Consider the following 24831-nt stretch of genomic DNA (forward strand, 5'->3'; position numbering starts at 1 on the left):
GTCTAAAGGCTACAAGTTCAAGAATGAGAAGTACCTGAGGTTTTCAGCATGAGACTTCTCTGTGGACGAGACATGGTTAGACACAATGGCAAACATACCGCCATACAAGTGAAAGATGAAGAAAAGCATTTTAATATTCTGGAAGCTCCTTTAAATAAAGTTCTCAGACAGTTACAATGACAGTGTCAGTGGCAAAAGCAGATCCTTTAGTGGACTTAGGCCTAGGTTGACTGTGCCTATTTGCCGCATGGGGTTACACTGCAGCATTCTCGCTCAATACTTCCCATTAGTCACTTAGAAAGGAGTGTCCAGGTTCAAAAATGCCAAAGTCCCCCTTTAACGTTACACCTACCAACCCCACATTGTTCCATGTCACCCTGAAAATCACAAACTGTCTTTTTTACGTTTACTATTTCTTCTTCTTCTTTCCTTGTGTATTTACAGTAGTGAATAATTTATCCTTGAGCTTGGGTAGCTGTCCCCCCCCCCCCCGTGACCCCCCGATGTGAGTTGAGGGCAGATTTGAGTGCTCAGATTCACACTCTTTACGGCATAACTGTCATACTGAAATTGCTACCTTGTAGCTAAGCTAGCAGTCGTTTCAAAAACGTTGTAGCTATCTATGGTTTATTGATTCCTAACGTTAGCACAAAACACCATACAACTGACAGCCTTTGTTGTGTTTGATTGCTAGCTTGTAGTTAAGCTAGAAGTCATTTCAAAAACGTTGTAGCTATCTATGGTTGTTTGTTGCTAACGTTAGCACAAAACCCCATTCAACTGACAGGCTTTGTTGTGTTTGATGCTAACTTGTAGCCAACAGTGAACTTTGTTAACCCTTGTGTTGTCCTCCATTCAACCATACACTTGCCGGTTTACAACTGAGAATCAACACTTTTTCTGACTTTTGGCACTTTTAAAAGTGGACCTAGGCCTACGTTGACTGTGCCTAAAACGTTTTAGCTATCTATGATTGTTTGATTGCTAACGTTAGCTCAAAACGCCATTCAAGTGATAGCCTTTATTGTGTTTGAGTGCTAGCTTGTAGTTAAGCTTTGTAACTATCTATGATTGTTTGATTGCTAACGTTAGCTCAAAACGCCATTCAACTGACAGCCTTTGTTGGGTCTGATGCTAACTTGTAGCCAACAGGAAACCAACTTCGTTAACCCTTGTGTTGTCCTCCTTCAATCATGCACAACACTTTTTTTTTTACTTTTGTTACTGTAAAAAATTGTTTTTTGAGTTTAACCCTTTCTTCAGTCAACACCAACTTAACATCACTAGTTTTGCACCTATCTTTGGAATTCATGGTCTATAAACCTCATTTACAGTAATGTATACCTATTTTCTTGAGTTACAAAAGTAGAAATTATGACTTATTCATACTAATATTATAGGAAGGATAATCACAGAAGGGGTGTACATCAATCGTCAATGGGTACACTGTTTAGAAACATTTGAAAAATGAAAATGAATAAAACACCCTAAAATTCAATAAAAGTGTAGATCCGATATTTTGTTGTACTTGTGAAACCATTGTGTGGAATCATCCATGCTATTTTTGGTTAATCATAATTAGGTAGTTAAAAAGAAACCCATGTTTCTGATATAGAAATGAATGAGAAAGGATTGGTGCATCTGAACGGGCAGTGGTGTATTCTTGCATATCACTATAGACTGTAGGTGGTCCCAGAGGAGGATTATTATTATTATAATAGATTTTTTTACTGCCTAATGTAGTTGTACTCAAACAAAGAGTCATTTTCAGCAAATATGAACGAAAGTAAGTTTGATAAGTTTTACTAACTGCACCTTTGATGAGCACCTTTGATAACTCACCTTTAGGGAGTTTAGTAATTCATATTTTATCCTATATTTTCTTTCCAGAAGCCATATTTGAGCATATACATGTAGATTCCTTTAAATGTTAATGGAAAGATTAAAAAAGAAAAACTGGATTTGTGAATTCTCACAGAATACCAACTCACTCAGAATCTTATTAACCTGGAGTCCCAGTCTCTGTCACAATAATCATATATGGGATGTTTTAGGCCTATAGGCGTTTCTCAGGTTGGACTCTAGTAACATTTGTGTGGTTCAGGTAGCTTTGCATAAAAAAATTGGTTGTCATTCACAAGGCTACTTTAACTTTTATACTTTAAGTGAATTTCCAAGCTTGTATTTTGTTACTTTTACTTGAGTAAAGAAGTTGAATCAGTACTTCTACTTTTACCAGAGTATTTTTTTAACAGACGTATTTGTACTTTTTCCACTTATTACAATGGTCAGTAGTTGTAAGGTACATGTATTTTCTACTGAATAAATGTTAAAACATGAAACAGATGAGAGATTGTCATGTATTTCTTATTTTAAAACTAGTATTTTGTAGATTAATGGAATATGAGTAATATACCATCTTTAAGAGAGTACAGTGTAATTCTCATCATTAACTTCCCAATAAATCAATAACAGCAGAAGAGCCTTTCTTAATGTATTTGTTAATAATATAAATGTGTCTACAGATTGATATTCGAGAAAGAATATCAAACTATATTTTATAATGATATGCAACGCGGGTGATTAATATATCAGTCAGCATTCTAGGCTACCAAAATGATTATTATATATCTAAATGTGCATAATAAACTAACTTACAGTTGATGCCTGGCACACTTTATGGCAAACTGTAGCATGACTCAGCAGTTAGAGTAGAGTGACAGGTTAAAGGATGAATCAGCAGACTGTAAAATAAGCCTCTGTTGTTTACCCTTGCCCGGTCGGATAGAGCTATAAAGCATGCACGCACACACACACATACACACACAAACACACACACACAAACACATACACACACACACACACACACACACACACACGCACGTGTTCTGCAATAAAACTGTGAGAACCTTTGAAAATTTGTGTCTTTTTCTAATTTCCTCTTTCTTTTTGCTGTTTTTTCAGCATCTCCATGACATTTTTGTGGCTAGAAATTTGATAGGGTTAGTGGGTTAGGGTTAAGTTGGGTTAAGTGGGTTAGGGTTAAGTTTAGGGGGTTAGGGTTGAGGTTTAGGGGTTAGGATTAGGGGGTTAGGTTTAAAGTTGGGGGGTTAATGTTAGGGGGTTAAGGTTCAGGGGTTAGGGGGTTTGGGGTTAAGGTTGGGGGTTAGGGTTAAGGTTAGGGGGTTGGGGGTTTGGGGTTAAGGTTAGGGGGTTAGGGTTAAGGTTAGGGGGTTGAGGTTAGGGATGGGGGTTAGGGTTAAGGTTAAGGGGTTAAGGGGTTAGGGTTATGCTTAGGGGGTTGGGGTTTGGGGTTAGGTTTAAGGTTAGGGGGTTAGGGGGTTAGGGTTAAGGTTAGGGGGTTAGGTTTAGCGGGTTTGGGTTAGGTTCAGCTACAATGATTTTATTTGTCAGCCACAGAAACTGAAAACACAGCATCGGGTACATTATTACCATAATATTTGTCATTTGCTGAGGTGCTGTTTTAACTGGATGATGGGAAATTAACTGTAACAATATGACAAAAGTAGAAAAGAGTAATTGTTTGTAAACTGACTCTAACATTTTATTATGCTGATGGAAAAAAAGTGCAAGAAAATATATAATCAAAACATGTATTTGTGCAGTTTTCCCTGTTCCCTGTGTGTGTGTGTGTGTGTGTGTGTGTGCGCCTATGTGTGTTGTCTTTTAATTATCTCATGAACGGTTCATCCAATGTACTTCACACCTAGGAAGCCAATGAACTTGGGCTTTGGAATTTGGAGCAGTTTAGAAAGCATATAGAGTATATTATATATTATTAAATTATGAATAAAACGAAATGACCGTAAAAAAGCACGAAGCATGATGCTGGCTCTTCTGTGTCTCTTCACAATAAAAGCCCTGGTTAAATTCACTCAGATCATTTGACTAAGAAGAAAACTCAATAAAAAAGCTCACCGACATTAGAAATGAAACAAAAGCCAGGCGCATTATCGTATTAAGTCGCTGGGAGCTGTAGATTCACCACTTCTAGAGTTTTCTTCCTCGGTCTGACTCAGACTCACCCTGGGTGTGGTTGTTTAAGTGTGCTGCTAAGTTTAAACACTAATAACCCTACCGTCTGCAAAATACCATGATAACTAAATCCATACTTTACAGGAGGATTCCAGCCAATTTTATGTTAATCTTGATTGCTGTAAATATGCGAGTACCTTTGATTGAAACCCCCCCCCCAACCTGAATCGGTGCAGAGAACACTGAGCATCTGTAGCTACGTGTACAAGCTTCCACTGAGCTAAACCAGCCGTTATTGGGGCAAGTTTTAGAGTGGCTTTGTGCCTCTTAACAGACACACAATGCAATTATTATGCATGTGCAACATGAACAGGGCCCTTACGTAACATCCAGATGCGTTTTCCAGTTAGACATTGTTTTAATTCACCTACCCTGTCTTGATCTTGTCGGTGGGTAGCTTGCCTGGTTAGCTGCTAGTTGCTAGCTGTTAGCTGCTATTGATAAGTGTGTTCCGTCAGGCTTTTGTGAAAATCATAACCGTTTCCATGAAGTTACATCAATAACAGCTAGCAGCTAGCAGCTAACCAGGCAAGCTACCCACCGGCAAGATCAAGACAGGGTAGGTGAATTAAAATAACGTCTGAGTTAAAAACGCATCTTGACGTTACGTAAGTTGTAACGTCAATTGAAAGTACTTGCATGTTTATAGCGATCAAGAGTAACATAAAAATTGGCCGGAGTTCTCCTTAAACTTAAATGTTTTGCTAACGACTGCCTGTCGAATATCTCGCATCGACCCATCAAAATCAAACATTCCAAAGCACAGGCATCTCTGGTGTAAACAAATGAGTTTGCCATCCCTAATTTTTTATTTCAAAGACTCACTACATCACAAAATATATATCTGAATCTATCTGTGCAGATTGTTGCATTGTGACAACTAAATTTGATTAGTGTGACTATTTTTATGCTGTAGTGTTATGGGAGGGCAACGTTAGTTAGTCAGAAAGAACAGATCGGCTACTATTTTATTAGTAGTGAGTATTTAGTATTAAGTGTAGTCAGTGTTCAGAGCCCAACAATAAGCCCCTATTCTGCAGTAGCTAGTTATGTTTTCTTCTTTTTGTTGGATGCAGTGCTGAATGTCAGTGGATGGCAGAAGAATAAGATGTATCTTATATATAATTCTTTGTAGCCGGATCAATTCATGGCGTGTTGAGGAAAAGTAAAGAAAGTAAACCAGAGAATACTTCTTTCTTTGTATTGGTTCACTATGCACTGGCTGGACTTATTCATATCCTAATATGTTTATGGTGACTCACACATATGTACAGATTTTATTCACTTTCTCTCAACTATTTAGATGCATTTTTTTTAATTTAATATTCTGTAAGGATCCTACAATCTTCCGTCTAAATTTTGGCTCTCTTTATGCAGTTCCTTTTACGTTGGAGGAGAGTTATACTTATAACTATACGTAAACTTGCAAAAATGCAACTTTTAATCATTGATATTGATTGATTTGACTTTAAATAGGATCCGTATTGGCAGCTTACATGATAAAGTATGCTATTTTTTTCCCTTTTTTTCTTTAGATATAGTATGCTATTACTTTATCATACATTGACATGAGCAGACAGATGGCATTTATTAAGTCATTGCTTACAGAAGAACTCATCAGGAGCAAAGACAGCGCTGTGCTGCAGTAACCTGACACCAGGTCACGGGCTGCTTTTACCAGTCGCACGCCGTTGCTCCAAACACGGCTCGGAATTTCATGGCTAAATGTCAACTATGTTATTTTTAATAGGGACGTGTGTGTGTGTGTGTGTCTTTGATACTAGAGCTGCTGCCAGGAATAATACTGCACAGACACAATAGGTGTGAGTGCTGCTGGGAAGGTCAGGAGAGGAACACATGACGCGTGGCAGCTGAGTGGTTTGGTAGAGGGTTGAGGTCAGGGGTTAGGATCCAAACAGGCCAATCCTAGCGCTCGAATGCTACTCAGAGGGCGGGTCTTGCCACAGATACCAGAGGGATTGATCCTGTGATGTTAATGAACATCCTGCAGAGGGAGCCAATCACCCACTGACAGTAAATTAGAAGCTGAAGTGACTTGTTTCAAATGTACACTGGATACATTTTGGTGGAACGGAGAAGGGCAGAACTTTGAGAGCGGGTTTTTCATTTTGATGATTATTAAAACTCAGAGTAAATTATAAACAAAAGCCCCAACAATATTCTTCCTACTCCATCATTTTACTTTCTGGTAGAGGTTAAGAGTCAAGACATACATGTATAATGTATAAATATATATATATTAGGGCTGTAGTCAAGACCACTTTAGTCTAGTCCAAGACAAGTCCAAGACCAGGACTAGTCGAGTCCAAGTCAAGACCGAGTCCAAAGAAGTTTGAGTCCAAGACAAGACCGAGTCCAAAAAGGTTCGAGTCCAAGACAAGACCGAGTTCTAAAAGGTTCAAGTCCAAGAAAAGATAGAGTCCAAAAAGGTTCGAGTCCAAGACAAGACCGAGTCCAAAAAGGTTTGAGTCCAAGACAAGACAGAGGCCAAAAAGGTTTGAGTCCAAAACAAGACTGAGTCCAAAAAGGTTTGAGTCCAAGACAAGACAGAGTCCAAAGAGGTTCGAGTCTAAGACAAGACCAAGTCCAAAGAGGTTTGAGTCCAAGACAAGACCGAGTCCAAAGAGGTTTGAGTCCAAGATAAGACCGAGTCCAAAGAGGTTTGAGTCCAAGACAAGACTGAGTCCAAAAAGGTTTGAGTCCGAGTGAAGACCGAGACCAGGACAGAAAAAAAGTTCTTATGCATGACAGTACCAAGTACCATTTTGGGTTTTATTTTCCCTCCATTGCTATTATGAACATAATAAAGACACCCGGACTCGGTCAAGACCAAAAACCCAAAAGCCATATCTGGCAAAACCAGTAGCCGAGACAAGTCTGAGTCCAAATACTAGCGAGTCTGAGACAAGTCATAGAAAAACAGTCTTGAGTCCGGACTCGAGTCCAAGACCGGACTTGAGTACTACAGCCCCGCTTCAAAAACATGATTCATGTTTTTACATTTATACATCTACAATAGGTCTTCTTCTAAACAGTTGTACCTCTACAATTTTGTTGCATTCACATAATAATATTTAAAGCCAAAGTACAGAACACAGGACTGATGATCTCAAAAGTACATGGCTGTTATTTTGGAGGTACGCTGTTGGTGTACAGTAGTATACCAGTACTGCAAATGTTCAGGTCACAGGGACACTTGGTGGATTGATGTGATTGGTTGAAGATAGTCATGCACTTTTTTTTACAATATTTGCTCTGTTTGCAGCAGATATTTGCTGTCAAACAGAACAGAAGAAACAGAAGAACCTCAGTAGGATTTGTACCCAAAAGTAAGAAAAAAACTGAATGGTGGTAAAATTGATGCTTTGAAGGATTTGACAAAAAGGCTTACTCTTACTTAGTTAAGTTAAACCCGCCCCTCCCTAACTCCACTTCTCTTGAAACCAGTAACAAAATAGAAAAATTGCAGAAAAATCTTCAGGGAAAACTAAAAAAACTTGTTAGGCTTCAAGTGCCACTGGTTCGGACCAATCAGGCGTGGGTTAGGTTTTTGTTCGCTCACAACAAATTAGCTTGTAGATGCTGCAAAAGAACCATTTTTATCAGAACTGGAGACAAAGTCTTCATTGCAAGAAGAGCAGAAAACAACACCGAGGCTTTTCTCAGTGCAAAACTTTTTTTTTTGCTCTTGCTCTTGGGGAAATCCCTTGAATTGTTGAAGGGGGGGGGGGGGGGGGGGGGGGGGGGGGGGGGGGGGGGGGGGGGGGGGGGGGGGGGGGGGGGTACAGAGGGTAACGAGAAACAAGAATCATACATTTTTGAACTGGTCTCAGGTGAATATTGCCATTTATGTTCACTTTATATCAGTGAAACAAGAATGCGATAGTAGTATAAAAACACAATTTTGGAACCGATATCATATTCATACATGCACTGCTACACAGCTGCTCATTCATATTTGGTCCGCGGCCACGCCTGTCTTTGTCGTCTCCAACACCAGCCCTCCTCCGGCCCCCTTCGTCTCCATCGGCATTTTCCTTTGCCCCCGTTGCCTTGACAACAGACAGCCCACCTCCCCCCGTCCCATCTCTGGTGGTTGCAGCATCACCTGTGAATTTGAAATCGTATTTAGACGATAAATACAAAACCAGGGTCTATTTTTTTGTCTCTTCAGGACAAAGACAAACTGGTCAGAGTGGGTTTGTGATGTCCATGAGGAGAAGTGGTCCAAATATATTGTTTTGGCTTTGTGATTATGGATCAAGCAAAGTAACACATGGCTGAGTGGTAGATTTTGGATTTGGATGTCAGGACAAAAACCTATATAAAAGTAAAAACATGTAATCTCTGATGGGCCAATCTGGAATAAAAACTTAAATGTCACTTTAATCTTTATCATATGAATTTGCATGCATGATTTTTTATATTTATACAAGATTATTAGTCATTTGTACAATGTAGTACAAAATGACGTGCAAAGTTCACATATTAGCTATAAACATGAAAAGAAATACATGCTTATATGGGTGTGCAGGGCATGTACTGTATAGTGATAAATATGAAGTCTAAAAAAAAGATATCTTGATATATACAGATATATATTCACAGGTAGAAGTACCCATATTAGAATACTGTACAGTCAGAACAGATGCTAAAACGATGAAGATGTTGAGTTCAAGTTACACTTAAAAAGCTGGGGCAAGGGTAAATTGATGGTCTGGAAAACCAAAACAACGAGCTGAAAGATGCTAAAAGATTCCTTAGAGTTAAACTGCAGATTTCAGTGATAAATCCTCAATTTTCTCATTAAAAAATATTCATTTGGTCCATTGAGTTTTAACCATTGATCACTTTGGCGTGTACTGTCCAGCTAAAGGGACAGCTTTAGAGACTTGTCTCCTTTGGCTCCAATTAGACCCTGTATTTAATTCAACACAGCATGGATGGCAACTAATCGCCCCCCCCCCCCCCCCCCCCCCCCCCTCTTATGCCCCCCCCCCCCCTTCTTATTTCCAGCCAGAAAAACAGGTTGCTCTACTTACACAGCATACCCCGTTGGGTTATTATTAGATGAGAGGTAATTTGAAAGAGTGGCCTTCAGGTACTTCTTTCTTTCTTGTCAATTTCTCCTTTTCTTTTTCCTTCTCTAATGCCTCCTTCACTTCTTATTTCCAATCTCATCCTCTCCACTTTCTCTTTCCTTTCCCTGTTCTGTTCTGTCCTTTCATCTTCCCTGCTTTCTTCTGTTCCCTCCCCTCGTCCATCAACATCATTCCTGTTTGTTCTCCAGCATTGAAAACCAGCAGCTACCACTGTGCCATCAAAAGCATCTCTGTGGTTGCCATGGTTATTCACTTATCTAAAATTGCTATAGCAACGCCGTTTCCGGCCGCCTAGGAGGAAATGGCTCAGCAGGAGTCCGAGGGGAGACACACAAAACACACACCATGCATAGATCAGGCTGTTGTCATGATATGGATATGAAAGGAAAATGCAATGTTATTCAAATGTATTCCACGTATTTGCTCCTGTAAAAGAGCTCTGAGGGTCTCGTAGGAAGGAGGGCCGGTTGGATGGGGGGGACCCAGGGCCAAGGTGGTTGGCCCAGGAGTACTACTTAAAGGTCCCATGGCATGAAAATGTCACTTTATGAGTGAGAGAAATGGCGACATAAAAGAGACTTCAGATACAGTATTAGGGGACCACTAAGGTCTATATAAAAGAGACTTCAGATACAGTATTAGGGGACCACTAAGGTCTATATAAAAGAGACTTCAGATACAGTATTACGGGACCACTAAGGTCTATATAAAAGAGACTTCAGATACAGTATTAGGGGACCACTAAGGTCTCTATAAAAGAGACTTCAGATACAGTATTAGGGGACCACTAAGGTCTGTATAAAAGAGACTTCAGATACAGTGTTAGGGACCACTAAGGTCTATGTAAAAGAGACTTCAGATACAGTATTAGGGGACCACTAAGGTCTCTATAAAAGAGACTTCAGATACAGTATTAGGGGACCACTAAGATCTCTATAAAATAGACTTCAGATACATTATTAGGGGACCACTAAGGTCTATTTAACAGACCGGGCGTTGAAAGCACCATCACCTTACCTTGACCTGGTTCCCCTTTTTTGGCAAAACTTAACTGTAAAGACCTAAACTTAACCGTCATGTGACCGGTCAACACATGTTCAGCCAGACGTCGCCCTAATTTCGTGGGATATCATACAAACAGTTGTAGCTAATCGATATTTCCGTACGATATCATGCGAACCCATTCATAAAAATGTGTTGCATGGATACACACTGTACAGTTTTGTGTTAATGTGCCACTGAATGCGGTCATTCCTCTCATAACCACCAGATATTTCCAATTCAAATTGCTTGATACAGGCACTTACGCTCAGAATGACTCCGTAATTGACGCTGTTGCCTATGCACTGTTCTTGTTTGACCCTTTTAATCAAATCCTTAAAATATGAATTAAAGTCATGCTCATCACCACGTCTCCTTTATGTTCTCTGAGATACCTTAAATCAAAAGATGGCTGATCTAACCCCTCGTTATCACTCACAGCTGCGTGGTCGCAGAATCAGAGGCTGGTTCAGATGTAACATGCTATGGATCAGCTTGTTAGCCCAATCAATCCCTCATCATTGCTTTTTATAGCCATCATCCAGCAGCAGCCAATAGCCTCATTAGACCTTTCAGCTGATGGGGTCTCATTCTTTCACAGTGTGACGGGTGTTGTGGTGGTGTACAGGACAGTGAATACAGTTCAGATTACTACCTCGTCGAGTTGCGCCATGGAGATGCCCCAAAGACTTCAGTGGCTAAGTTTATATCCGCTTGTCTATGGAATTATCGGAAGTTAGGTAAAAAAACCTCATGTGAAGGAAGCTGGTGAAAGTTTCCATTCAACGGCTTTAAAGCCAATCAAAACTTGTGGTGATGACGTCACATGATGCTGTTTAGCATCAAATTGATTTTAGACATTTTAAGGTGTTTCCGTTCATTTTTGAACTGAATCACCCAACATTCAAGCAACAACAAAGTGTTTCTAGACAAAACGGATGCCGTCCACCAACACATGACCAATATTGGAGAAGTTATAATAGAGCTCATGTACCAGCTAATAGCGACATATCAAGCTATAATAACAAAACACATCGCTATGACGATGCAGATGCATCTCGTCTTTTATTGTCCCTCCGGACTCTTTTTTGAGATATGTCTCGCTGTTTGACCGTCTTCCATGGGCTCCGCGGGACGTCCCACGGCTTGTCCTAACCTTTGTCGGCCATTTTCTTCGCGAGTTCCTGATAAATGAAATCAAGAAAGTCTCTCGTGTCCTCGTCCGTCCACTTCCATCTGTCCTTGTTGACGCCCGCCATGTGTGCAGACAGAGAGGAAACACTGGGGGAAATGAACTACAACTTCTTCTTCTGCGTTTTGTGGAGGGTTGCAACCATAAAAACGACCGAAAACTCAATCGCAATTCATCATTTATTCGGCAAATTTCAATCAGTGTTTATCACATAAGCCGAAAATCGATCAAGATAAAAATCAGACGAGACCGAAAGTATTTCCTTTGAGTCGATATTCATGAAATTCCATTGATTTTTACTGTTTCCATAAGGCATTTTTCAGTTTAGGTCACTTAATTTTGATAAATTGTGTGGATGGAAACATAGCTAGTGGTTCAAATTTGTAAATCGGAGTGAGAATAGAGTGAAATGTTTTTATAAGTGAATCCCATTTTTAAGAATTGGACCTTTAAGTAAGGGATTAGGAGGAGCTGAAGAATGTGCAGAGTGAGCTGAAGAGGATCAGGAAGGGAAAAACAGCTCCATGAGGAACATGGAGGATTAGTTACGGTGGAGCAAAGTCAGCGTCTGGAATTACAAGGAACCCAATTCTTTGGGGGGACTCAAAGTGGGGGAATGATCTTATCCTTCAATGGATTTGATCGGTCATCTGCCCCTCCCCCATCCCGTCCTCTCTGCTGCAACCTCCAGCCTCCAGTCCTAGTCCGGCCCCCCCAACAATCAAGGTGAGGAAAGAACTCAAGGCTGCAGGTGCCGATGCACGAGGCCTCTTGAGCCATGATGCAGGAGGGTTTGCCTCATCTGTGGAAAACCTCCTGTGTGGTATAGTGGACCACAGATCCCACCTAGAATCAAAGGGCCACTGATGCACCATGGTTACACAGGCCAAATAAGTCCATTGTCAGTTTAAAGCCTGTATAATATTGTCATATAGATAGATACATAGATAGATAGATACATAGATAGATAGATACATAGATAGATAGATACTTATTTATCCCAATAAAATTGGAAATTACAGTGTTACAGCAGCAAAATCAGTCACAGCAAAGAATATAAATATAAATGAAGTACTAGGATACAATATACATACATATTATATACAGTACATGAAATAATAGTAGGATAAAATTTAAAAATACATATTGGAATACAATACAATGTGCAACTGCTGAAATAGTATGATAAATACGTACAGTAGATGAACCTATTGTGCAGGTTGCACTTAGTGTAGTATTAGTATAGTATAATTGATAGTATAATGCAGTATTGTGGTGTCTCAGAGTCTTATCCAGGACCCAGCGATGAAGTGATAGAACAAGCGAGAGAGGAGAGGGTACCAAAGACAGTTTAGTTAATTTTGTACAGAGAAATCCTTATGAAGTAACATGAAGTATATTATCCTATGCTAGTAGAGCAAGTTATGTAAAGGTAGTTTTCTCTTGTCAACGTTTCTTCTTTACTCTCATTACTGCCCAATAACCTCCTTCCATGTCATTCCCCTCTCATTCACCCCTTTTTTTTAATACCCCCCACCTCTCTCCCACTTGATGAAATATTCAAAGAGCCGGGCGCTTGGCCAGATGCCCTCCCCCCTCTTTCTTCCCCTCCCCTCTTTCCAGGCAGACAGCCAGCTGACGGGGCACGTGGCTCACCGAGGGGTACAAAGGACGGGGATCCAAAGAGCAGGTTGGGCTTTGAAATGTAGAACAGGAAGCTGTCTGTGATGTTTGCCTGACTATAATGAACACACAGGTACTTTACGTCCAATTGGCTGATGCTGCATGTTCGGGCTGGGTGGGAGGGGCTTGCCTGGTTGCAGAGGACAACATGTCATAGTATAGTTTATGTCACACATCATCATCGAAACACAATTTCCTGAGGTACAATGTTCATATATAGGTTGCAAGACATGGGGAACCCCAAATAAACAGCTAAAAGCTTTTCGGAAGGGGGACCGAGACCAATCAACACACAACAAATAATATGCCAACCAAAAACTAAATTCACCATGGACACAGGTAAGACATTTACAGAAGAAAAATTACATAAATTAACACTTTTTTTAGGTTGAGAGCAGCTGTGGTTGTAACCGCGAAACAAAAAGGATTTGATGGTTTCTCGGCATATATATATACTAATATACTGTATCCATATACTGATACATCTATATACTAAGTCTAGTATGGATGGAACTGGAGGGTCGCTGGTCCAAGTCCCCATACGGACCCGAAGTATGGTGGTGGAGAGGTGCTCTTGAGCAAGGCACCCAGCCCCCAAATGCTCAAGGCGCCTTTCCATGGGAAGCCCCCCCCCCCCCACTCTGACATCACTCCATTAGTGCATGTATAGGTAATGAGCATGTGTGTGTGTAGTTCAGTCCTGTGTGTAATCACAACAAAGTGTAAATTGTCCCTTGTGGGATTAATAAAGTATCCAATTATTATTATTAATCTGCTACAGACAGATGGTATGGAAAGAAGAAGAAAGGGAAGAAAAGAAAAAAAAAAACAGTGGGAATGTGTGTAGGTATGCATCTTTGTCTATGATGTGTAAATAAGTGAAGCATAAGATTTTGGATTTACTTAAGTATATTAAGTATTTATGAACTTCTTCCTACTCCTTTTTGAACATGGACATTTTTTGTATGAATGACTTTACATTTTGGAAGATTGTGCTGTGAAGTACATGGCCTTATTTATCTGTCATTTGAATTATATACATGTATGTATGCATGAATGTGTGTACATGTTGATTTTCAAATGAACTACTACTACTATTACTAAGAAGTAGACACCTGAATAAAAACAGCGTGTAGTTCCTTTTAGCAACAGTTAGCTTTACTTCCAATAGTTTCCCAAAGCATCATGTTCTTTTTGCCTGCTTATAACAACCACAGTCACTTTAATATTCCTATTAATAGGCCTGCAGAATTGTCCAATATGAGTAAACCTAGTGAACCGAGGCTGCGTCTAACATTAGATTACCAGGAGCCTTCGTGGTCTCAGGCTGCGGGGCTTTGCCCCCCTTGCTCTTTGGGTAATCCACACTTGTGCATAATCATGGTCTGGGCTGGAAACTAATCCCCCTGTTTCTTAAAGAATCCAAGTGTTACTGAAGGAGAGGAACACTGTAACAATAGACTCCTTCTCACCTAAAAAATACCAGCATTGAAACTCAATTCATATTCACAGATAGTACTGTAGAACATGGACATTTGGGGCTTTTCTTTATTTGATTCATTCTTTTATCATATTTCTCTGTTATAATTGACTTTAATTGGTCCTTTAACTATATCTAACTCTAATGTCTTTTTTTGTTTGTCCTGCTCCCCTCTCTTGTCTGCATGCCGGTGCATATTTGTCTCCAGCTCTTAAAATGGGACATAGGTGTCCACAATGGTCCCTCAACGTCACTCCTTAAAACTCCTTGGGCCGTTAGCTGCTAAATCACTTTGATTGCACATGTGAAGCCTTTGTGCGTGTGTGTGTGTGTGTGTGTGTGTGTGTGTGTGTGTGTGTGTGTGTGTGTGTGTGATGGAAGGCGATCCGGAATGCGCTAGTTCCTTTTGTCTTAGTGTGTGTGTGGTAATGAAAGTGGTGTCAGGCCAGGTCAATGTCACTGAGGCCTTGTGTGTTTCTGTGCGTGTGTGTGTGTGTGTGTGTGTGTGTGTGTGTTCTGGGAAACAGTTTGAAAAGACCTTTTCTTCTACGGGTCATAAAGCGAAGAATCTCGGTTTCTTCTTTGTGTTTTAATTTAATAGGAGTAGAACAGAGAATCCCCTTGTTTCCTGTTTTGGTCCACAGTTCTCTCTCGTACAAACGGAAACACACACAAACGGAAACACACACACACTCGTGCACGCTCACGGGCATTAACTTGGTTAAGCTCGGTCTCACATAGCATCCAAATAGCCAGCTCAATAGCCAATCAGTGTGTGTTTACGTAACTTAATAGTGATCATTGTTGCTAGCAGAAGAGTCTGGATCAACAGAAGCCCCCCTGTTACTGTTACTGTAACTTCGAGCTAGAAAATGGCACATTTTGAAGAAAATGTGCATCGTGCCACAAGGCCAGGCTGCTTGGTCCTTGCATGCAGTGATCATAAAGGTTTTTAATATAGTATGTGGTGTTGGAGATACATATCTGCAATCAGGGCTCCAGTACTGCTTACTAGAGACCAGTATGGGTTTGGATTCATGGATATACTATTGTTACGACCTGGCTGATTGAAGGAAGGTGATTGGCAGGATCCACAGCAGCCGCGCCAATCAACATCAAGGCCTGGACTCAGGAAGTGGGCGGAGCCATCAAGCAGGCCAATCCTCTCCGGGCAACCACACAGACAAATCCACATACACAAACACTAGAAGCCTAAACGAACTTAAAAGCCAGAGGCCGTAACAACTATGTATTCATCAACGAGACCAGGTCCCGTTCTATTGCCCTAGGTCGCTGAAGACGCTGATCATGATGGAAGCGCTGTGTGTGTGTCTTAGTGTGTGTGGAAACTTGCAACATTGGCTGAGAAAGTTGGAAACAAAATAGAAATAGGAAAAGAATAGGCAGAAAAAATGGAATAGTCTTACAATTCAAGGGCCATTATGGTAACCCCTCTACGTTATTGCATATTAGACCAACGTAGTCAGTTTTTATATGAGACTGGGTTAGAAAGTCTGGGGTGCCGAGTTAAGGTCCAAGTAAAGATGGACACCGTCTTGACTGATGTGAAGGAAAAGGCTTAAAGAAAATGAACACAAAGAGTAGGCCTGTATTATGTAGATATCATGATATCAGATTAGATACTGTCTTAGATTTTGGAATGGTAGTATTGCAATATTGCATAAGTCTGTTGCCGATGTAGTAGTTTGTAGACGGTCCCTAAGCTCTTGTCTTACTGCCGATAGCAGTAGCAGCAGAGATAAGTGTCATTTAAATAAAGTCGTGGTGTAATTACAAACTTTACAGTGCCTCGTTTATGAGTACATCACCTATTTGTACTGCTGTACAAGTTTGGTGCCATTTCGGGCATTATTAGTGTGGTAATTTTCGAGATACACTCTTGGTTCCATTAGCACCTGCGCTAAGGTATTTGGCTGAAAATACTCTGAACCATCCCTTTAACCGTTGTGTTGTCCTACCAAAAAGCAACACTTTTGTTGACGCTTTGTATCAATGTTTTTAACTTCTTCTTATGTTTTTGTTTTTTTTTGTTAATTTAAATCGGCATGTTCATGCTGCCAAAGAGATTTTCATTTTTTCATTTTATTGACCCGTCAACTTTCTCTCTAGGAACACCCTGAGATCGTTATCTTCCAAGGCAAAATCAGCAGTTTTAACTAATTGTTGTTCTTAACCCTCATGTTGTCCTCGGGTCAAATTTGCCTTGTTTTCAGTTCTTTTGTCACAAAAAATGGGCGTTTGAAATAAGCGTGGGAAATGTTAACATTAGAAATATCAAATAACTTTGGAAAAAACATCAAAAAAGCACCCACAATATTGAAAAAGTGACAAAAATGTCGGGAAATGCGGTAATAGTGTTGAAAAAAATGATTTTCATGGTTGACGGGAAGACAACACAAGGGTTATGACGCCATTTCCTCGTTTAATGTGATTTATGATATCGAAGCTCCCTGTCTCCCTAGTTGATTGTAATTCAGTATATGATTTGTACTTTACATTTGAGATTTTTAGGTTACATGTAAAGCAATAAACACGTAAATGATGCAAAACAGTCCAGATAGAATGCGCAAAATGTCACCTGATATGGCCGAAATCCTTGTCTTTATTTATGTAGATGAGATCTAAGATCCTAGAATAGAAGTGTATTAAGTCCGAGAGGAGGATTATAGACCCTGCATTAGAAATTGTAGCCGTAGTGTGAAGATTTATTTTCTATTTATTTGATTGTATAGCTAATAGTCCAATGAAAGTGATTGTTGAACCAGCCATTGATCCATTCCTACTGGAAACCAATAGGCAATGACTTATGGAAAGGCACCTTGGTTTGGTGGAAGATATATGACATTTTTGATACCTAGATGCAAATGTAGAGTCTGTTGCACAGAAATGCAACAGCTGGCGCCGGGCTAATAAGGTGTAAAATTAACATATATGTCTACCTTTGATGAAAGTGAGGTAATCCTAGCTTGTTAGGTCCAGTTTTGTCTGGTTTGATGCAATCCCATCTTCCTTTTCTTTCTCTCCTCCACGAGAGACCTGTGTCCATCCTTACCTACTCAGAAGACTTATTGGTCAGATTTTTATGAAACTTGGTGGCAGGGTGTAAAATCCACATAGCGAAGGGTATTAACGCTGCATTTGTCGTGTTCGAAGAACACATATTTGCTTCCCGGTCATATTTCATGGCTCACCCGATCCGTTTTCCTTGATTAAACTCCCTGAGCAATAAAATACACCACATGCTCTTTGTAGCGTCCGTGTCGTTCCACGTTACGATTTCCAACTCATGGACTCACCAAAGTCAGAAGAACGACTTCCCAACTCAGGGAAATGTGCATTGACCACCATTTATGTGTTACTAGCGTGTCTAAACTTGAATGATTCCATCTTCTGAGGGACATGAATAAACTCATTATACGTCGTGGTATTCCTGGCAGTGCTGAAAAAGGCTTTGGAGTTAAAATTACACCATGTGGGAAAATGCAATTTGACAACTAACAGGCTAAATGAAGAAGACAAATCAAAATGAACAATCTTGTTTTGGTTTCTTTAGAATTAATATATTCCTGATCTATCTAGTTACTGTAAAATATTAGGCTCTAAAAAGAGGTGATTCTTAACTCACCTCTCACACACACACCAGGAGCTGTCAGAGCCACTGACAGGAACAGGTGGCCGAGTGTATGTGTGTGTGTGTGTGTGTGTGTGTGTGTGTGTGTGTGTGTGTATGAAAACAAAAGACATTAACCATTATACACGCTTTGTCTCATTTTTCAACAATGTATTTCATCACATTACTACATTCTTCATCACCATTGAAGAGATGTGGTTGTGACTGGGACCCCATAGCCAGGAGCCATCATTAAGATGTTTGAGGTGGGGGGGGGTTACACGGATTGATTTAAGAGCTGGCTGCCTTCACACAACAAAGACTGTGGATTTGCTGCGTGTGTGAGTACGTAATCCTCACTGGGTCGAAGTTTATTGACTGCATCTATAAAGAATAGGAAAATTTAGATCCCAATTACAACCGCCGACAGTTAAGTCTAGCGGCATTTCCAGTGAGTTTAGTCGAGACTAGGTGTCTGTGAGCTGGGTTAAAGGGACCTTTAGGGACCTTCCGGGACCATTACAGTCAAGTTTCGGTGACAACATGTCACAAAAAACTAGTCAAGATTAGAAAAAGGATTGTGGTTCTAGTCAAGATTAGAAAAAGGATTGTGGTTTTGAATCGGTCCGCTTCAGTCCGCATTAGTAGTTCTCCCAGGACAGAAACACGCGTCTCCCTACTTGAAAGCCCTGTGCAGTCACTGTAGTGCATGCAGTAATAAATATGTGGAATACACATAAATTACAATACTTTTCATTGAATGGTGAGAGAGCAGCCTGTCTGTTTGTAATGATACAACTTAAAAAATATTATTTTTATATTACATATATTATTAAAAATAAGCATTCTGGTTGATAAAAATGTGAATAATCACATTTGGAAAGCAGAAACAGCAAAACCTTGGCAATTACAGCTTGTTGATTGACTAATGAATTAGTCAAATTACTTAATTTAGCTCCGATCTGGATCTATAAGGATTGAGTGGCATTCATTCCCCACCCACACATACACACAGCTGTGCTTTCATGCCTATTTTCTGGGCTTTGTGTACTACTACCGTTCATAACAGTGAGATGAATATTTCATCTGAAATTTTATACATCGCAAAGTGTCATAATTGAGCTGTTATGTTTCGTGTCGCCTCCTTTTGACCTTGCTGCTCTTGCATTTAAAGCTTTTCCAAAGGAATAATTCAAATATGTACATGTGGACGCTGTGTGTGTGTGTGTGTGTGTGTGTGTGTGTCTGTGTGTGTGTGTTTGGGTGTGCGCGTGGCGACTATTTTGGTTCGACGTTTCCAGATAAACACTGGTGGCAGCTGCTGCCATAGCAACGCCATTGTGCTCCCTCCCTCTTCTCCCCCCCCCCCAAAAAAAAACAACCCCGACCCCACCCCCACCCACCCTCTTCCACCCCTTTGCTCGGCTCGGCGCTTCACAACAGCCAGAGTGTGAGGACCAGAGAGGAGAGAGGTCGGCTCGCTTCGTTATCAACCGAGGAGCGGGGAAGAGACAAGAAGAGTGGATAGAGAGAGGAGAAAAAAAAGGAATAAAGTGGAGTGAAAGGTAGCTGCTTTGGGGAGAGAATGAGTGAGGACAACCACTCCCACTACCGGCTGGACCCCAGCGATCGCCTCAATGGGCTGGGACAGAGGAGAAAGAGACCCAAGAAGGTAAATAAATAGATGGAGAGCATGGGGAGGACGGGGGAGAGAGGGGAGAAGGCTGCCCGCTTCCTCCCAGCAAGAGAGCAGGAGCTGGGGGTAGTGGAGGTGGAGCAGGTGGGGAGTAGTGGAGGATGAGTGTGGGTCTGGGATTTCTTTCTTTCTGACCAGAGGTGTGTGACAGGGAGTGGTGTTTAGGTTGTCTTACAGCTTCATTTATGCTGATACTCACTTCATTTTGCTCTCCATCTCCATCTCCATCTCCATCTCCATCTCCACCCCTGGAGTAAAGCCATTTCCCAGAAGGAGAGCTCTTCTCTCCGTCTCTTCTGTTGTTCCCCTGGGTGAATCACTCCTCCACCACTCCCTCCGATCCCGTGTTTCCCCCCGCTCTTCGTCTCGCGGTGTGTTGTTGTTGTGAACACCTCTAGGTAGGGTGTAGTAGGAGGAGGCTGCTCGCCCATGCTGACAGGGTGGCTCCCTCACTCTTTGTGTGCCTGTTGTTGTGGACGGCGTTACACACAGATATCAGCTCTCATGGGATTTCTGTTATTCTATCATCCTCATTGTATAGGAGGTCTCCTTTGACATCCATGACAGATTGCTGCTTATTGTTTTATTCCCGCGACCACCATCATTAGCCGCACACACCCATCACCCTTGGTGTCAGCTTTCACAGATTGGGTTCATAAAGACATGCATGTCAAAAACGGTCAGGGGTTGTTTTCATTTCCTGAAACCAATCACAATTGTCTTGGGCGGCTCTGCAGTATAGTCTCTGGAAGGGACTTGTTTTGGTGGAACATTTGCTCCACCGCACAAAATATTAAATGAGGTAACATGAGATATTTAAATTAGATGGATACATGGTTAAAAGTCATTAGCTCCAAGTCATCCAAACCATATAACCACATAGGTTGTTTGTTCCTTCCCTCTAATACACCTTTTGGTTTTTAACCCTCCTGTTGTCTTTGGGTCAAATTTGACCCATTTCCAAAAAAATTCTATTTCAGAAATTTGGGTTTCTTTCAAACAACTTTTCCAAAAAAGTGGATGTAACGTGGATGGTTCCCAACAACGTTTCTCACAAGTTAAATAATTAATCGATTCACTGCTTTCATTGAATTTGTGATTTTTGTGTCAATTTTATAGCATTTGGTGAAAAAACAATTGGTAAAAGAACTTTTAAAAAAGTTTAAAAAAAGGGAGGAAAATGTCAATAAAGTGACAAAAATGTCAATAAAGTGACAAATTTGGGGGGGGGGAACACAAACAAGCTCAGTAAAAGTCGACAGACGTTGAAAAAGTGACAAAATCATGAGGGGAAAGACACAAAAGGGTCGAAAAAGACCACCATAACCTCGATAAAAGGGTTTTCATTTAAAATGGAATCAGAAAAACAGAAATGTCCAGGTAGGTGGGAAGACAACCTGAGGGTTAATGAATCAGATCCCCTAGCAATTGCAGAAAATACGACCCCCAGGCGTTTTAAACACATCGTTAACGTGGAACAGTCACAGTTCAGTTAAGATCAGGCACAAGAACTACTTCACTACATTTGTTGGGTTACTTCACTTCCGTGTGTACTATACATGTACAAGTTTGTTTCAAATGACTCAGTCCCCTCACACTGTCCTAAAGCAATCTGAAAACATCTTGTATTGGCTCCAAAAACCCAAAGATATTGGCGATAAGATACAAAAACTTCAATAATTAAATTCAGAATGGTAGCTAAGAAATACCAAAAAAATGCGAAATGTCGACATTACATATTGTGTCCACCAGAGGGAATTGACTAGTTCATTCATTCAGTGTAACAGAAAACTGTCTAACTGATTGTTTTTCCTCTTTAATCTTAGATACCTGCCTCAGAATTACAGTTTTGGTTCGACAATCACACATAGTTTAGTTTAGAGATACTATAAAAAGCAGGAATGTCGTCGTCTTGGTGAAAATTCATTGAAATGTAATATAACAGTTCACTGTCTTCACCAAAACAACAACAGAAGAAGGCATTCTTTCAGCTATTCTTCCTTTTATTCTCTTTTATACGACCACCAATACACCATTGAACTAAACAACTAAATACGTTGTCTAAAACAACCCATTTGGTTCAATGGTTAAGGTTATTTAGGGTCAGGAAGGTACTTGGTTATTGTTCTGGAGAGATTATGGTCATGGTTACAAGACACCAACACTGACGTTTTTGGACTTTTTGCATGCCCAACCATCCGCATTTACTGAAACTATTTAGACAGAAAGAAGATAGAAAGGTTGGCATCTTAATGTTAGCCCTACACGAAATATTTAACAGAAATTGTCATGTTTGTGAACGCTGACCATCATATGTCAGCATTCTTAGAACCCTTGTAGTATCCTAATTAGCATTGACATGGCCTCAGTCTGTGTCTATATTTCTGTCTGTCTATCTGACTCTGTTGTTCTTTTTCTGTTTCTCTCTATTCTTTTCTAGTACATATGACAGCCCAGTCTTTAAAGACAGGCTAGCAGGACGCAGACAGACCAAACCCGGCATTATTACATTTTGCGGTACTTTGTGTTCGTCGGTTTGAGGGAATTGAGGCTTGCAGAAGGAGACTGGCTCTAACCCTAACCCTAACCCTAACCCTCTACTGAAAGTTGACTTTGCAGAACAACCAGACATTTGTTCCAAAGTGTGCGAGAATCTCAATAACTGAAAGAGTTGTATAGCAACATGGCTTCTTCTTCAGTGTCATCACTGAGAACTTTAATTACTTCACTCTGACAAACACCAAGCATCTCCTTTTGGACAAATACAGGAGCAATGACTATGTACCTCCAAGAGTAAGACAAAATTATAGAAAGCAACACACAACCGAAGTTAGGGTGCAACCACGCCTCCATTCAGAGACCAGAATGCCTGGTGCCTTAGGGCATGTCTGCTGCTTTAATTGGCTGAGAAAGCGGGGAGAAATGCCAGAAAAGGTGCATAAAAAAGGAGAACGCAGTATGCTAATGTGAGCTGCTGGTGTTGCCAACAAATCATTTGCACAGGGATATATAAAAAATAGGCCTACCCATACAAATGTACCTGAACGATGCATTAGTTTGAGTCATTTTCTATTAAAAAGTAAAACGTTTTTTTAAATTCCGGCTTCATAAGTGTGAATATGTTCAAGTTTCTTTACTATCTTTGAGTTGTGGACGAAGCAAGGCATTTGAGGACATCATATTGGGCTTTGGGAAACACCCGATCGACGATGAAATGATTGACGTTTTCTCCATTTCAAAGACCAAACAGCATTGATTAATTGAGAACATAATTGACGTTTCTTCTTGACTGCGTAAACGAGACCAATCTTTAACTAAATGTCTGCTTCCTAGGTTTCTCCAGAGCTTTCATCATGGCCTGTATCAGCAAATAGCATGTGCTGATAAGGAGCAGAAGAAAGCTCCAGTAGAACCCTGTGAGCCTGGATTTCCAATTATTTTGGTTGATTACATGTTTTTTTGGGGGGGGCAAAACCTGTATTGATATGCAATGCTATGCCCTGATATGCCCTGCTACGCCCTGCTATGCCTGCCCTGCTATGCCCTGCTACACCTTGCTATGTCCTGCAGTGCCCTCCTACGCCCTTTTATGTCCTACAGTCCCCTGTTATACCCTGCTATGTCCTGCAGTGCCCTCCTACGCCTTGCTATGTCCTGAAGTGCCCTGTTATGCCCTGCTACGCCCTGCTATGGCCTGCTATGTCTTAGTACACCCTGCTATGTCCTGCAGTGCCCTGCTACATCTTGCTATGCCCTGCTATGTCCTAGTACACCCTGCTATGTCCTGCAGTACCCTGCTACATCTTGCTATGCCCTGCTATGTCCACACTATGTACACATGTCCTGCAGTACCCTTTTTACGCCCTGCTATGCACTACAGTACCCTGCTACGTCCTGCTTTGCACTGTTCACCCTGCTATACCCTGCTATGTCCTAGTACACCCTACCATGTCCTGCAGTGCCTTGCTAGACCCTTTTCTGCCCTGCTATGTCCTAGTACTCTCTGCAGTACCCTGTCACGCCCTGCTATGTGCTGCAGTACCCTGTTACGCCCTGTTATGCCCTACAGTACCCTGTTACACCCTGCAATGTCCTGCAGTGCCATGTTACGCTCTGCTATGTCCTGCAGTGCCCTGTTACGCCTTGCTATGTCTTACACTACCCTGTTACGCCCTGCTATGTCCTGCGGTACCCTGTTACGCCCTGCTATGTCCTGCATTACCCTGTTACGCCCTGCTAGGTCCTGCAGTGCCCTGTTACGTCTTGCTATGCTCTGCAGGACCCTGTTACGACCTGAATTAATTTGACTCCTATTTCTAGTCATAGTTCTACTACCTTTACTGTGACTATAATTGCCTTTGTTCATTATACCCCCAACCGGCACCGTCAGACCGTGAAATTATCTTGAGACAACTCTTGGTTCAAGTTGATATTATAAATTTAATTGAATTTTAAAATGATTTGGATGACAAATGTTACAAGGCAAAACCGCTGTTACATTAAACTTGTCTCTCTACATTTACATACAACAAGAGTGTGAGAGGGAAAGAGGGAATGGCTCAGAAAAAGAATGGTGTTCCAAGTCCTTAGATTGCTGAATCTACTAATGCACATTGTTGGTGGAAGCACAGGGCAAAGCATTTGGCAGCAGGGGGGCATTCAGAGTCAATAGATGAATTATTGATACGCTCCCTCCCTTATGCTTAGATTGGCACACACACACACACACACCCAGCTGGTGACCTATGGGAGCCGATCTTTGCTGTATGCGGGGCAATTGACTCAAAGTGAGGTGTTCTGGTTATGTCTTCTGCAATCTTTCATATTAGGAACATACTTGACTTGATGTTTTCAGTTGGTAGAAAGCCTCGGTTTAATACAGTGTGCTCTTGGCTCTTTCATGAAATCCCTAAGTACTTTAATCTCCCA

At 41.0% G+C, this 24831-nt stretch overlaps 1 protein-coding gene and 1 long non-coding RNA gene across 3 annotated transcripts in view; both read left to right on the plus strand.

Annotated features, from left to right (window-relative positions):
• The window catches only part of ank2b (ankyrin 2b, neuronal), a 188743-nt gene that overhangs the window by 25609 nt on the left and 138303 nt on the right, over nucleotides 1–24831 (plus strand). Inside the window, exon 1 of one of the 2 annotated variants that reach the window (XM_034856386.1) lies at nucleotides 19656–19878. The exons of the other annotated variant lie outside the window; for it this stretch is intronic. Within the exon in view, the coding sequence (XP_034712277.1) occupies nucleotides 19792–19878 (87 nt within the window). The 5' untranslated portion in view covers nucleotides 19656–19791. Of the gene's footprint in view, nucleotides 1–19655; nucleotides 19879–24831 lie in introns of those variants that run through there. 2 annotated transcript variants of the gene reach the window in all.
• Nucleotides 958–16332, plus strand: LOC117934619. The gene is made up of 3 exons (XR_004654524.1): nucleotides 958–1047; nucleotides 2063–2064; nucleotides 16321–16332. It is a non-coding gene; the product is annotated as an uncharacterized LOC117934619 (long non-coding RNA).

Source organism: Etheostoma cragini, chromosome 19 (genome assembly GCF_013103735.1).
Source record: "Etheostoma cragini isolate CJK2018 chromosome 19, CSU_Ecrag_1.0, whole genome shotgun sequence".
NCBI lineage: Eukaryota > Metazoa > Chordata > Actinopteri > Perciformes > Percidae > Etheostoma > Etheostoma cragini.